The sequence below is a fragment of the Plectrocnemia conspersa genome, unplaced genomic scaffold, assembly GCF_051122295.1.
Source record: "Plectrocnemia conspersa isolate PC_06_02 unplaced genomic scaffold, ASM5112229v1 ptg000014l, whole genome shotgun sequence".
NCBI lineage: Eukaryota > Metazoa > Arthropoda > Insecta > Trichoptera > Polycentropodidae > Plectrocnemia > Plectrocnemia conspersa.
The window spans coordinates 6,345,859-6,360,336 of NW_028277178.1; the positions used below are offsets into that span (position 1 = coordinate 6,345,859).

General features: G+C 28.4%; 1 protein-coding gene across 1 annotated transcript in view; it reads left to right on the plus strand.

Annotated features, from left to right (window-relative positions):
* The window catches only part of Nmdar2 (glutamate ionotropic receptor NMDA type subunit 2), a 334,557-nt gene that overhangs the window by 118,680 nt on the left and 201,399 nt on the right, over window positions 1-14,478 (plus strand). The window contains exon 4 of the mRNA XM_088203959.1: window positions 12,417-12,591. Coding sequence (XP_088060085.1) covers window positions 12,417-12,591 — 175 coding nt within the window. The remainder of the gene's footprint in view (window positions 1-12,416; window positions 12,592-14,478) is intronic.

A 14,478-nucleotide genomic window follows, 5' to 3' on the forward strand; every position in this document is an offset into this window, starting at 1 on the left:
TTTAGATATGTGTGCATTTAAAGCAGTGCAGCACTACAAATTTATAAACACAATACCAATCATTAAAAGCTCTAATGGGTATGTTAAACTACTAACTTAGGTAAGTGCTAAAGCTTAACATACTCAACTAGTTACGCAATTATATATATATTTTATATTTGAGTCAGTTGAACGCCTGAGATAACTATATCTGAGAAATGATATTATCAAAGTGTAGGGTGTTATTAATTACTATTTCGATTCCAATTCGATAGGTCAGTATTTCCATATTAATTAAAAGAATTTACCAAACTAAAAGTAAACTAAAAACAATCCAGAAACGCAATCATTAATCATTATCTGACCTTTCTGTTGGGTTTGGTGTCTAGTAGTTGTTCATTAGACATTTGATTTTGATAAAGATTCAATATCTAAGATGAGAGCCGCGTGTGGCTCACGATCCGTTCTTTGCAGACCTCAATATCTTAATTCTGCTTTTAATTTCTAATTACAATTTCATTCTCTTTTTGTAACGCTATGCTTTAATTGAAGTTCAAACAACGTGACACTTACTTGTCACAAAGTCAAATTATAAGCGGTGTGCTTATCGACAAAGATGTCTCTCTAAATATTTGATGTTACCGCCTAGCCTACCAATTATGATGTGTCTCTAAGCTTTTGCGAAATAGCACTTTCAAATGCGCAATTACAGTGTAAAACGTTATACTTTCATTTTAAGCGAGAGGGTTCGAGTAGTTATATAATATAATATAAGTAGGCGTATATGTATGGACTTCGTTTTAAATATTTTTTTTTATATTATATAAAACTTTGTACAAAAAACAATTTTCAAGTAAAAATTTAAGACCGATCAAAACTGTCTTTTTAATATTCAGGCAAAAACTGAAATGACATTTTTATAAGTAAGTTGAATTGCCAAAATTAACCTAATATGTACATTGACACATTTAGAATTTAGAATCAATTTTATTTTTTATTTTTTTTTATATTATATAAAACTTTGTACAAAAAACAATTTTCAAGTAAAAATTTAAGACCGATCAAAACTGTCTTTTTAATATTCAGGCAAAAACTGAAATGACATTTTTATAAGTAAGTTGAATTGCCAAAATTAACCTAATATGTACATTGACACATTTAGAATTTAGAATCAAGGGACTTTGTGTTCGCTTTTGTGTGACCGTTAAAAAGGCAGACTTAAACAGTGTTTAGGAATATATAATATTTGTATAGAATTATATTTAGCATCTTAACAGATACCAAAGGAACGATGGCCTTTTAAAGTTTTCAATACACGATTTATCAACCTTCTCGTACATCTTAACGAATTAGGAAACGATGTAATTTTTGGTGATAAATAAAAATATATTGAAAGAAGGCAAAGAGATTAACCTGGCAGATTTTTAGTATATTTCTATAAAACTATGCGATTTGAGCTTTCCAAAACTATACTTGTATGTCGATAATGTCGTATTATTTATGGCTAAGACGGACGACGATCGTGAAGTGGGATTGCTTGGTTGTGATAGAGAGTTGAAGATGATTCTTCATAGGCGGATTTAAAACAGTCAAAAGTTTTTCAAAATTCACGATGCATCAGTATCAGTGCAATTTGTGTGCACTTTTTAGAGGCAAATAATCTCTAAAATTTTCCGGGATTACTGATAAGGAAATTTTCTCATTATCTAAATTATTTTTAGTGAAATAAGATTATCATTCTTTTAGCAAAACTTTATGAAAGACATGTTTCTTTTAAGTATTGCAATAACGTCCCAAGAACTCTACTGATCGTTTAGTTACATTTTATAAGAATAGAGTTGCCGAACACACTGTAAATTTTTGTCTGGAGTACGGTAGGGGCTGCATCTAGGTTCATAGACTCAACCCCATTGCATTTCATTAACATAGTTAAAGGTCTCGCACAACTGATCTGTATCTTAAATATAGTATTTCTTTGTATATGTACAACTTAATCAAATAAAATAAATTGTCAGTGTCTATGTTTTAACTATAGATCTTATTTTTAATTTGTTTGTCTTTATATTTGGGCAAAAATTTGTTTTCTTTTTAAATGATTATTTACGCCATCTCTTCTTAAACACAATTGACTTATATACATATTTATATTGAATTTACTATTAATAACTTGTTTACTACGAAGAAAAAATTAAAATATTCAAATGCTTATGTTTATTAAAAATTTTTTTTTATAAATTTGCCTCCGATGTAAATACCGCGTATCAAAATATTTACGCTCAGTTTGTAAAAGCGCTGTATGTTAAATATATCAAAGGGAAGTTTTTTATGGCTTTTCTGAAAATAAAGCCATGTTATCTCGTTCTTGTTTCGCATGAATATATTTTTCATATTTAAAGGCGTCTCTACCGCAGTTGATATTCAAGCAATTTTTTATGATTGAGATCTAAGCTTTAATTACAAATTTGCAATCGTATCTTTTCTTTCACCAGTCACCAAATCGTGATATTGCATTTCAAAACGGACTTCCAACTTTTTCCATCACGTCTTTTATATCAAATAAGAGTCGTTTTCAGGAGCCAATAAAGACTGGCTCGATTTTTTCTTTCTTAACCGCAAAAGCCCCCGCGGATATTTCTCCCTCGTAGGCCATTTTACTGCAAAATCTCGCAGACAGAAAATACGTTTTTTCCCATCAACTCCGACTTGTATTTTTATTTTATTTTGCTCGACCGCTTTTCTTTCCTCTGACATTAGAACTGTTTTTCCAGACGTCGTGTGTAATGTTTATTTTCATTGTGTCTAGAACGAAGTGTATAAAAACGACAATTTCTAAAGATACTCGGGCACATTTCACACTTAGCTCAAAAGCATAAATTTCATTATTTTCTTTTTAAAAAATCGAAATTTTTGAAATGATAAAAAAGTTTAGTCAAGGATTTTGTTAAAGAAAATCCAATAAAAAGCATTTGCTCTGAAACGAAATTCCGCTTTAGGCGTCAATCGTATTATTATATATATTTACACAAAAAAATATCCGCTCGCAGATTTCCCCCCCAAGAGTGACATCAAAGTATAATAGAGGAAAACTTTTTTGTTGTTCGATAAAGCATTCAATTTAATTTTACATTTCATTGCGTTATATGCTTGTGTATACATTCCTAAATAATGATTTATTAAATTCATCAAAGAAACGAAATTCAAGTGGAAAATCCTTTTTGAGGGCTATTTATACGACACTAAATTATTCAACTGATTTTCTGAATTACAAATATTACATTTTTTTTATTTTACAACTCATAATAAATAATTTATTTTCATTTTTTTGTATTTATTAAAGCACACTAAGTGATACCAATCTGATTAAAATAAATTAAATTAAAATGCAACTCAATGAAAAAGAGAAATACAGTATGTGTAGGTTTTTGCTATTGTAAATTAAAATCATTCGTAATCATCATGATATAATCTGATGCAGTTTAACACTAACAAAGTATTACGATTAGCTACACGTCACATGTCATCATAAAAAAAGTAAAACATAATATAATGCTAGGCTAACAAAATACTAATAACAGTAATTTGATACTTACTAGGTCGGCTTCCTAGGGCTGTGAAATGCAATTAAGGACTAGAACGTCGTTTAAATGTTTATAAGGCGGTCGAAAAGAATAGTGCAGATTCCGTTAATTCCATTTCTTGGCTTTAACAATCATACTTAAATCAAAGTTTTTTTTTTTTTTTTTTAGATTAAATTAAGACCATCGTGGCCTAACAGGTTACCCCAATGCGCCACGATGGTCGAAAACAAATTTTAAATTTATCAAACAAAAAAAAAAACGTATATATACATAAATAGAACAATACTTAAAAATAATAAACATAACAAAAAATTATAAAATATCAAAATTAAATGAGACAAACTGGATCAGCTCCTTGTAGCTAACATTAAACAGGTCAATATGTAATGCAAGCGTATTAAGGAGCCGTATGGCCACAGCTATAGGCGAGTCGGCAAGTGCGGATGTCCTAGCCCTAACTGCCATCAAAAGAGGTCTCGATCGTGATTCTCGAAAATGTTCCGGAACCCAAAACTGGAATTCCTCGAGAATAGCTGGATTGTCGACAGCACCTTTTAGTAGTTTGAAAAAATGCTTAGCGACATACAGCTTTCTGCGAGAATTCAGCGAATCATATCCCAACGCTCCTAAAAGAAAGGCGCTGGGATATAAGTACGGATAATAACCAAATGTTCTTTTGTAAAGGTATCTTAAATACCTTTTTTGAATTTTTTCCACTAAAAGGGAATATTTGGCTATTCGGGGATTCCAAATTATAGATCCCGATTCAAGAATGCTACGAACTAAGGTGTCATAGAGGATGCGAATAACTGACGGATCGTCAAAGTGAAAGGCATTCCTCATAACAAAGCCGAGCATCTTGGAAGATTTATCACAGACGTCGTGTATGTGTAGAGAGAACCTCCATTTGCTCTCGAAAGTGATTCCGAGATCTTTAATGGAAGTTTCTCTAGTCAAAATGTTACCACCGAGATGGTAGAAATAAGCTGATGGCGAACGGGATCGAGAAAATGACACAGTATGGCACTTTCCGACACTAAAGGGCAGACGGTTAATGGAAGCCCATCTCCACAGAGAGTCTAAATCACTTTGTAGAGAGAAGGAGTCCGCAACAGATCGAATGCATTTATATAATTTTAAATCATCTGCGTACAGAAGAAAACTTGAATTTTTAATTGCTGTATTTATGTCATTAATAAATAACACAAAAAGCAGAGGTCCCAGATTGGATCCTTGAGGAACCCCCGAAGGGGTAAAATATTCCTTTGACAATCGGCCACCATAGGTTACAAACTGTCTACGATTGCTTAAATGACTCGAAAATAACCGAGTTAAATTATCTGAGCAACCGAGGTTCGACAATTTTTTTAATAATAACGTATGACAAACTTTGTCAAATGCTTTCTCAAAATCTGTATACACGACGTCTACTTGAATTCCGGCATCGAGAGAAGTTGTCACCGTTTTGGTGAACGACAGAAGATTAGTAACAGTGGAACGGGCAGGACGAAACCCGTGCTGTTGGTCTAATAAAACTTGCTGAAAGTGATTGTAAAGATATTTATGAATAATTATTTCAAATAATTTAGCAGGAGCTGACAACACTGCTACTGGTCTATAATTCTTTTTATGAATAGGGGTGACTTTTGTGCATTTCCATAGATCAGGAAATGATGATGTTTAGAGAATCAGATCATAAATACATTTTAGAGGAGCAGCGAGACTTACTTCGCAACCCTTCAAAATAAGATCTGGAATTAAATCAGGTCCAGAAGAACGCCCTGTCTTTAATTTATTAAATCCGTATTTAAGATCTGAGTGCTCAGTTTCTCTGATGGTCAGTACTGAAGACCAAGAACATGAAGAAGGAAGCGACTGAGCAGAAGGCGAAAAATATTCCTCGAAAACAGAACGAAAATATTGCGCAAAACCGTCAGCAATATTTTGTGAACCGTCCAATGTTTTATCGTCGAGGTTCTTCATCACTTTCAACGTAGACTGAGTAGCGCGTTTAGTGCTAATGAATTTCTAGAACGCTTTGGGATCATTAATTATTTGTTTTTGGCAATTTTTGTAATGATTGCGATGACAGGAAATTATCAAACACTTAACGCGTGCTCTTAATGAACGAAATTCCTCGAGAGCAGATGGATGTCCCGATCTCTTCCATAACTTATGAAAGGCGTGCTTTCTTTTTAGCAATGGGATGATCTCATGAGAAAACCATCTAGGATATGACACGTTAAGCACTCGAGGGCGCTTTCGAATAAAGAGCTGGTCGAATGCACAATAAAGAACCTCATAGAAGATGATAATTATCCCACAGGCTTATCTTTTAATACTACATATTTAGTCCTACAATTAAATATTTTATATATAAATTATACATTCTTTCACTTAAAAACAAATATTTTATTTTTGAAACAAATGTTTTTTACAAAGTAAAAATAGATATATAAAAAAATTATTTATTGGTAATAAAATAGTATAAAATATTGTTATTGTTAATAAATAAATGAAATTATATCTTATCCTTGCATGAAAGAGATACTGAGAATAAGGCGTAAAAGCGGAAGGAAAAGGGCGAGCAAATATTGTATTTAGTTATTCATTCAGTAAATTTTAGTACAAATATTATATATGATACTTGTAAATATAAATATAATACATATAAATATTTACAATAAGTCTACTTTTTTTAAATAGCAACTATTATACCGAAATACCAAATCACACCAATGACAACAACATTGATAGTTTTTTGACAGTTTCATTTATTTTTTGTATTACATTTATAAATTCATAAAAATGCAATGGCTTTGAATTAACTCAATTTTCATTATTATTTTATCAATCGAAGTTATATTTTTTATATTCATGAATCCAAAATTGTATCCATTCAAGCAATTCTAAGCATTTCTCTATATCAGTGGTCCTGAATATATTTTGAATGCAAGGTATATTTTCAGATCCTATGCGGGTCGCAATACAACTTGTAAGCTGAACTTTCAATTGAATGATTTCAGGAAAATATATGATAATAACCCTTTACACGCTGATTGTTAAATTATTTCAATTTAAATTTACGTAATTTCAGTGCAACTAAAATTAATTTTATATTCTATAAAATAAATAGAACACTTCGGATTGGGTTTGTCCACACAATCCATGTTAGTAAAAAATGATCGTTGTAAATTGGGACAAAAAATCTCCTTTGTAATTGTCTGGCCAAGTTTTACTAAATTATAATAAATGCCTCCCAAAAAATTTACACTAAACTGATCCTCTTTTAAGGACAATGTAATGGTTACAAGAAAAACAGTAGTAGTTACAGGGAATTAGTTTTTAGATGACCATTAATTTCTATTTGGATTTGTAGAAGACACATTCTTCCTTATTAGTAAAAATCCTTCACATAATATATTAGTTTTATATCTAGACATGATATGATTATTCCTTAATGAAATACATATATTTTTAAGCAACATGTAAAAAAAATATCTTTCCTTGTTGCTTTATATTTCTGGCTTTAGGTAATAAATATAGGTAAAAACAAAACATAAGTGATAAAAATTTAAACTATTGCTAAAAAGAAAACAATACTCTTAACCGAAACTGACTAAATTATGATAGGAATCAGAGTAGTAAATTTTTTTAAATTATTTTTACTTCAAATAAAATATATTCTGTAATTTATTAATTTATAAATTACCTAAGTTTTATATATTCTTCTACGTAACCTTTACTATAAATTAAATACTACTTAATGCCTTTTCTTAAAGCACGATTGTTGTTAAATTAAAATATGTTGAAAAATAACAAATTCTATAACTTATTAAATGACTTCTATGTACTATTACTAATACCACACAGGGCAACATTTTTTATTTTAGTTATATAGTAATAAATCAAATCTTAAAATTTTCTAGTAATTTTACTTTACTGATTAATTATTAAAATATCGTAATAAATTTAGTAATTATTTACGATTCTTTTTTAGGTAATAACTTGACAATTATTTCATTACCTTAATGTAATATTTTTACTTATTGTTTGTAATGATATTGTTATATTTTCAATTATATTCAACTTGCATATAACATTTTACTGATCTATAAATTAATTTTGTAGTGCTTTTAGTTTTGCTCTGATCATCTTACACTTAATAATATATTTTCAACTTTTTTACGTACACGTTTTTGCTATCCTCAGTTATAAGGTTTTGAATTTTTCATCTGAAATTAAAAGTTTTAATTTAAATATTTTATACATGCCATAAAAAATATTGTTATGACTTTTTGATGAAATATTCATTTAGATTTGAGACTACTTATTATTTCACAGAAGACATCTATTTATTATTAAGCAATAGTTTTGGAGTTAATTAAATTATTTTTCTTAGAAAATATTATTTAATTATCATAAAAATACGTTTATGTCCTTAACGTGTAGTAGGTGTATATATCTATGAAGTTTAATTATTTGTGTTACCAATATTAATTTTATTAATAAGGCCAAAATTCATTATAAAATATATTTAATATAATTGTACTTTTAATAATTAACCACCCCTTTTTTATTCAAGTATTTTTTATGTCAAATATTGACATAATTTATTACATCCCGGGAGCCCGGAATAAATGCCTATTTCGTTCCAGAGTCCCGGGTAAGCAAATGTGTCCAACATGAAAACCCCTACTATGTAATATACGCGCATCCTTTTTCTAATTTATTTTTAGCTTCGTCCAATGTTTTAAGGCTTTAATTGCAGCCTGATTGAGCTTTACGGCTTCGCGCGAAGGCCCAGCGAGCCTTTTCCACGTCCATCAGAGTGAAAGTTTTACGTGAGAGAATGAATAAAACCTTCGAACAGGCGCCAGAGGTAAAACGTCACGAAGTGTGATTCATTTGTAAAGGGTTTCTCCCGCGGGGAAACACAAGTTTGTTGTCTTTGTGACTACGATGCGCGTGGGGAAAGCTTGCTCTTTTTTCCAAGTGACGAGACTCGTTTGCTTTTATCGCTTTCATACCCCGAGCTTTTTTGCCTTCACCCTTTTTTTCCTTTGTCGTACGTGAATCTCGCACGTTATTCCTTTGTTTAGTCTCGTTTGCATAAATTTGTTTATCAACTGAATTTTTGGCGAACACCGTTTCAACAAGTCGTAAATAACATTTGGTTACGCATTATATAATGTTGTATAAACCTGCACGTAAAGTATAATATATACATATATACGCCCAACTGAATATGTAAGGAAGCCAAATCCATTTTGTTCGAAATCGAATTATATTTGTACGACAAAAGGCGCACTCTCTATATGAAGGTACACACATATATGAGATATTTGTAAAGTAAAGATACACGGCTAGTAAATATAGAAGCGAATTTCGCTTTACTAATTTAACTAAGCTGTTAGAGTTTCAGTCACATAAATGTTGTTTTTAAAATGTACAGATAAATAATAAACGGTTGGTGAAACTCAAATCTAATTTGCTTCTGTTTGTAGCAAATAGTGGAATATATTAAAGTAGTGCTTATTATGAAAAATGTATTTTTTTGGTATTTTAGAATTTTATATATATGTTTCAGATCTGTAATGATTTTAAATTAAAAAATCTCAATCAAATATACTACAAAATATATAGTATGCATTGTTTTTTTAATCTTTCAATTACTATTTAAGGACATATTCGTTTAGTAAAAATGCTTTGTTTTTTAACTCTGTAGTTTTTCTTAAAGAGGAAAAATATTAAAAAAATGTTATTATTTTTGGCTTTATCTTAATTCTGAACTATTTTTAGTGCAACGATTTTTTTTATCAAAGCAAATATATTTTATAATTTATAAACATTTTATAAATATATTTTGATTAATATATTGCTAGTTATTACCATAATAATCTTATACTAATTATTTTATATTAATATTTAATATTTATAAAATATCCATAGATACTTTCAACTTATTAATTATTGTTTTAAAAATATTTTGTTTCCTGTTAGTAAGAATTATTAAAAAAAATGTTCAGCAATTCTCACTATAAGACAATAATAAAAGTTTTAATGCTGATCAAGATAAAGAAAAATCTTGACAGATTATTTTATCAAGATTATGTCACTTCACACTTTCGGCAAACCATTATTTTTATGATCCGTATGTTCGTTGATCCTAAAATATATTGTGTTACATTATTAAAGTAATATTTTAATAATAATAACATGAATAAAATAAAATTTCAAACCAAGAAATAATATTTAATCATACATGAAAATTAATGTCTTAACAATTAAATTTAGACTATATAATGCAAAAAATAAAAAAAAAATTCTAATAATTCTCGATGTGCAAAATTTATATCATTAAACGTTTACAAACATTTTAAGCTGAAAAAGTATACTCAAAATCATAATATTAATTTTTAATTAAAAAGCAATAATTGTTTTTATTATTTACTGTCATTTTAATTTCTTAGATATATTAAAAATTCACATTATTAAACACGAAAAAAAAGTGAAGTAATATCATAATAATTAAGTTACAAAAAATTGGACCTCTTGGATAATTTTATTAAAGTCTACTTTCTTTCAATTCATTTGTAAATTAAATTTACTCTCATATATTATTTATTTAAATATTATATCATGCAAATTATAATTAATTATATACGTCATTTATTATGTTAAGGTTATTGCATTAATTTGCCGAAATATAATTTAATTTAAATGTTAAAAATTGCGCTCTACGATGTCAGTGTTCAAGGCGTAGGATCTTATTTCTTCTGTTTTATAAGGTAATCTCAGTCTAGCAAAACCTGATTTGGAGTATTCAGTAATCCGTACAAATTAGAGCATCTTGTTCGTAATATATCAAATTAAGCTTCGGGCATGTTTGTCAACAAAGAAACCTTATTTATTATTATTAAATCAAATTATTAATAAAATATTTTTTATTTATTATATATGTAATAATAGTTATGTGCAGTATATTTGTAAATTTATTTTTAAAATTATTTATGTTATCTTACGACCGCACAATAATACCTAGTGGCGACTTTCGAAACAAAATTGTGCACTAAAACAATTTTCTCTTACTCAAAGTAAATTTGGTTTATTTCCAGAATATATATTAGTTAGGAAAACCGCCGCTGGTGGCAGCACAAGTCGGGCGCCACGCCCATTTCCCCTCAACACGTTAAGAACGAAATGCTTTTCTTGATTTAATTTACATATTTATTATTTAAGAAACTCTTAAACATTATTACAAATGTTATTTAATTATTGCTTTCATATTTTCATTATTAATACTACTATTATATTTATACGAGAAATAATTAGAGTAATATTTTTACTAAATTAACACTATAAATGCCGCTCAAATACACGGTTAAAATCCACAGGAGATAGCAACTCATTTAAGGAATTTAAAAAAGTTAAAAATAATTTCAATAAAATTTTTATGCATTTTTAGAAAATAGTATTTTTAGAGTGCAGAGGTTCTAAATTTAAAAAAACATAAACAAGGTCTATCTTGTTTGTTGTTGTTTCTTTTTAATATCAGTCTGATGGTCTGCCTTCTCGAATCTCTCTTAATCTATGTAATTGTCTCTGACCCTTAAATTCTGGAATCGTTTGATTGTCTGCCGATGTAACAAAGTATCAGATATGTTATACTCTTGATTCGAGACGTTTCTTGAATCATAGATGCGGATGTTGGTTGGCCAATTGCATCGCTTACATATTGGATCAGCGAAATATTTTTACACATTGGAGTGAAACCGCAAGATGAAACGATTTTGAAGGTCTTTAATGCGAGGAGTAAATTACAGTAGCGGTTTTATTTAGTATAAACGAGTTGTCTATTGCATTCTTTATGCACAGAATGTTAGTTTTTTGTTGATTACGAGTAATTTAATAGGAGGATGTGCAAATAGGGTGTCTGTTAATACCATTATTGCAATTGTGAGTTACGCAAATGTGGTTTTGAATATTCTCATATATTAGGCTTTTTGTCAAAATGCGTTGCTATTGTCTTTTCGTAAGTTAAAAATTGAGCTGCGCAGCTAAGTGGACCTCCTACGCAATGTTTCGTGTCTTAAAGATTCATTTACATATTACTTTAAAATTATATTAACAGAAATTTGGTTTGAAAAATTAACCTATCCATTTAGTACAACCGTATAATAAAATTTTTGTTTGTTTTTTAATTGTATGTATTGTATAATAATATATGTAACACATGAATACTATACATGTTTAAGTATAGACATATTTATTGTCAATTTCTTTGAAATATAAAAATCAATAACTTAAATTAAAAAAACCGTAAGTGATTTAGTCACCCAAAAATGAAATATTTAATGAAAATTAAAATAAAATATACATCTTGAGGCGTGAATGGGTTAAGCTTTCAGCGACATACGGTGAAAAGTCGAACTAAAATTACCGCAAATTTTTTTCTATGTAAAATTAAAGCTTAATAGTTTATATATTTAATAAAAAATATGTTTAATTTGTATGCAAATTTATTCTATTTTATTCATCCAAATTCTAAATCGCATTTTTTATGGAGACATCTACATCGTAGGTTGTTAAATTTTCGTTACGTAACTCCAATATATTACACACGAACAACACAATAGAAATTTTCCTTTGATGTTCACTTACTATCACGGCAAATATGAGTATGCGGCATTATAATAATTTACAATATAATAAACTAATATTGCAAGACCATACTATGATAATGTGTAATATTATATAATATTATTAATATTTAAAAATTCATATGATAATTTATTACTGCATGTTTATAACACATATACATAAATAACCTGAGGTTTGTTTTCCGTTTCATTTCAGACGATTAGAGAGTTACACGTTGGATTAGTGGTCCCTTATAAATCTTTTGGCACGAGAGACTACACAAAGGCCGTGACCTCTGCGATATCGGGGCTAACGAGAAAATTAAATCTTTTCAAAAGATATGATTTTAGAGTGAGATATGCAATGCAAGAGCTTACACCTAGTCCTATGGGTGAGTACACATTATTTTTGTTATTTTTAAGTGTAACATACGTATATAAAATCGTATTATGAAAATATGTTGGTGTAATCGATTTTGATATGCCTTCAAGCCATATAATATAGAATTTTTATTAAATATTTTTGATATATTAATTCTCATAATGGGTATTTTTCAAACGTATGCGAAAAAACCCATTAACTTCGTTGATCGTCTCGGTTGAATTTAACTACTTTTTCCGCGTTAATAAATTTATTGCTCAATTATTAAGCTTCGCGTCGTTTCACGCGTTTTAATTGCTCATATCCATTATGTGTGTGTATATTATATAACTCTTAACTGTAGACTTGGTTTCGTTATGTTCTAACACGAAGTTATCCAATGAAATCTAATGCAGCGGACATTGCTCGTGCACCGATAGAGTAATTTCGCTGAACAAACAAGGAGCTTCGATATCGCAATTGTAAACTCGAACTTTAAAGATTTTCGTTTCTGTGATAAAAAAAGAAATCATTTCGTCTCCAATATCGCTTCCTATAAAATTCAGATAATGTTTGTAGGCGAAGATTCGCTCGATTCGAATCTCAGAATTTATTGCATCGTTCCTATGCGACTTTTATGCTTTAGGGATAGTCTATAAATGTTATTGAAAAGTTTCGTCAGTTAAAAATGTTTTATTAGATTCTTTATTTGTATATAAATAAATCAAATTGAATCTTATTTAAATGGAATTCTGAAATACATATGAATACATAAATTCTTCTTAATTATCATATATAAAAATATGTATATCAAAGTAAATATAATAAATTAATAAATCATTGCAAGCCAGCTACAAAAATCAGAGCCCTAATTTTTATTAAAAGATACGTTATTGTATTATTACATTTATTTTTACTTTATATAAATTCCTATTCTGAATTTAATTTTAACAGTAAGTTCATGCTTCTACTTAAGACTATTGCTTATTCAATTTTTAGTGAATTTCAAATAAAATAGAATATTCAAAAGGCAAGACCTCCAATTATATAATATATTTTAATATGTTACAACTGGTCAAGGCCACAGAATTCCTGAAATACACCATTTTCACGCTAGAAAATTTTCCATGTTAATTATAAATAATATATAACATATATCAGTATTTTAGTTAAGTTATATTAAGACATAAACATATAATGAAATATTGCATAAACGTCAAACATTTATTGAATAAATATAAAACTAGGATACAGTTTTTATAAAAAAAGAACTCCTTACTTTTATGCATTCATATCTTGTGTAATTATATAATTATTTTTGTCTTTTTCTCTCTTTATTAATAATAATGTTTGATCCAAAAAATCTTTACTTTAACTTTAACGTAGTTACAAAAAATATGATAGAATCTAACGAAAATATTAAAATATGATAAAATCTAACGAAAAGTTTGATTTTTTAATTTTTTTCTATACTGTTAATTTTATAACAACACAAAATCTCTCATTTTCAAAAATTAAACTACAAATAATCATTTAAACATTACATATATGAGTAATTACGAAAATTTGTTAATGTATGAAGGGATTTAAAAAGAGCTACTATCGTATCCATAGTGAATAAAAGTTGCTTTAAATGAAACTTTTTCATTGTTTCCATAGTATAAAATGTATAATTAAAATATATTGATGTTTCTGTATAATGTGTCTCCAAGCGAGATCGTATATTTTATAAAGTAAATTATTTCAAGAAAAAATCTGTTTAAAGGTCACTGCTACATGTATATTTTTTCTCTTTGAATAACGTAAAAATATAACGTGAGTAATATACACTTATATAATATTTATGCCGTAAAATAACAGACATTAAAATTATAAAATATAGGGAATTGGATACAAATATTTCAAAATAGTTACTGTT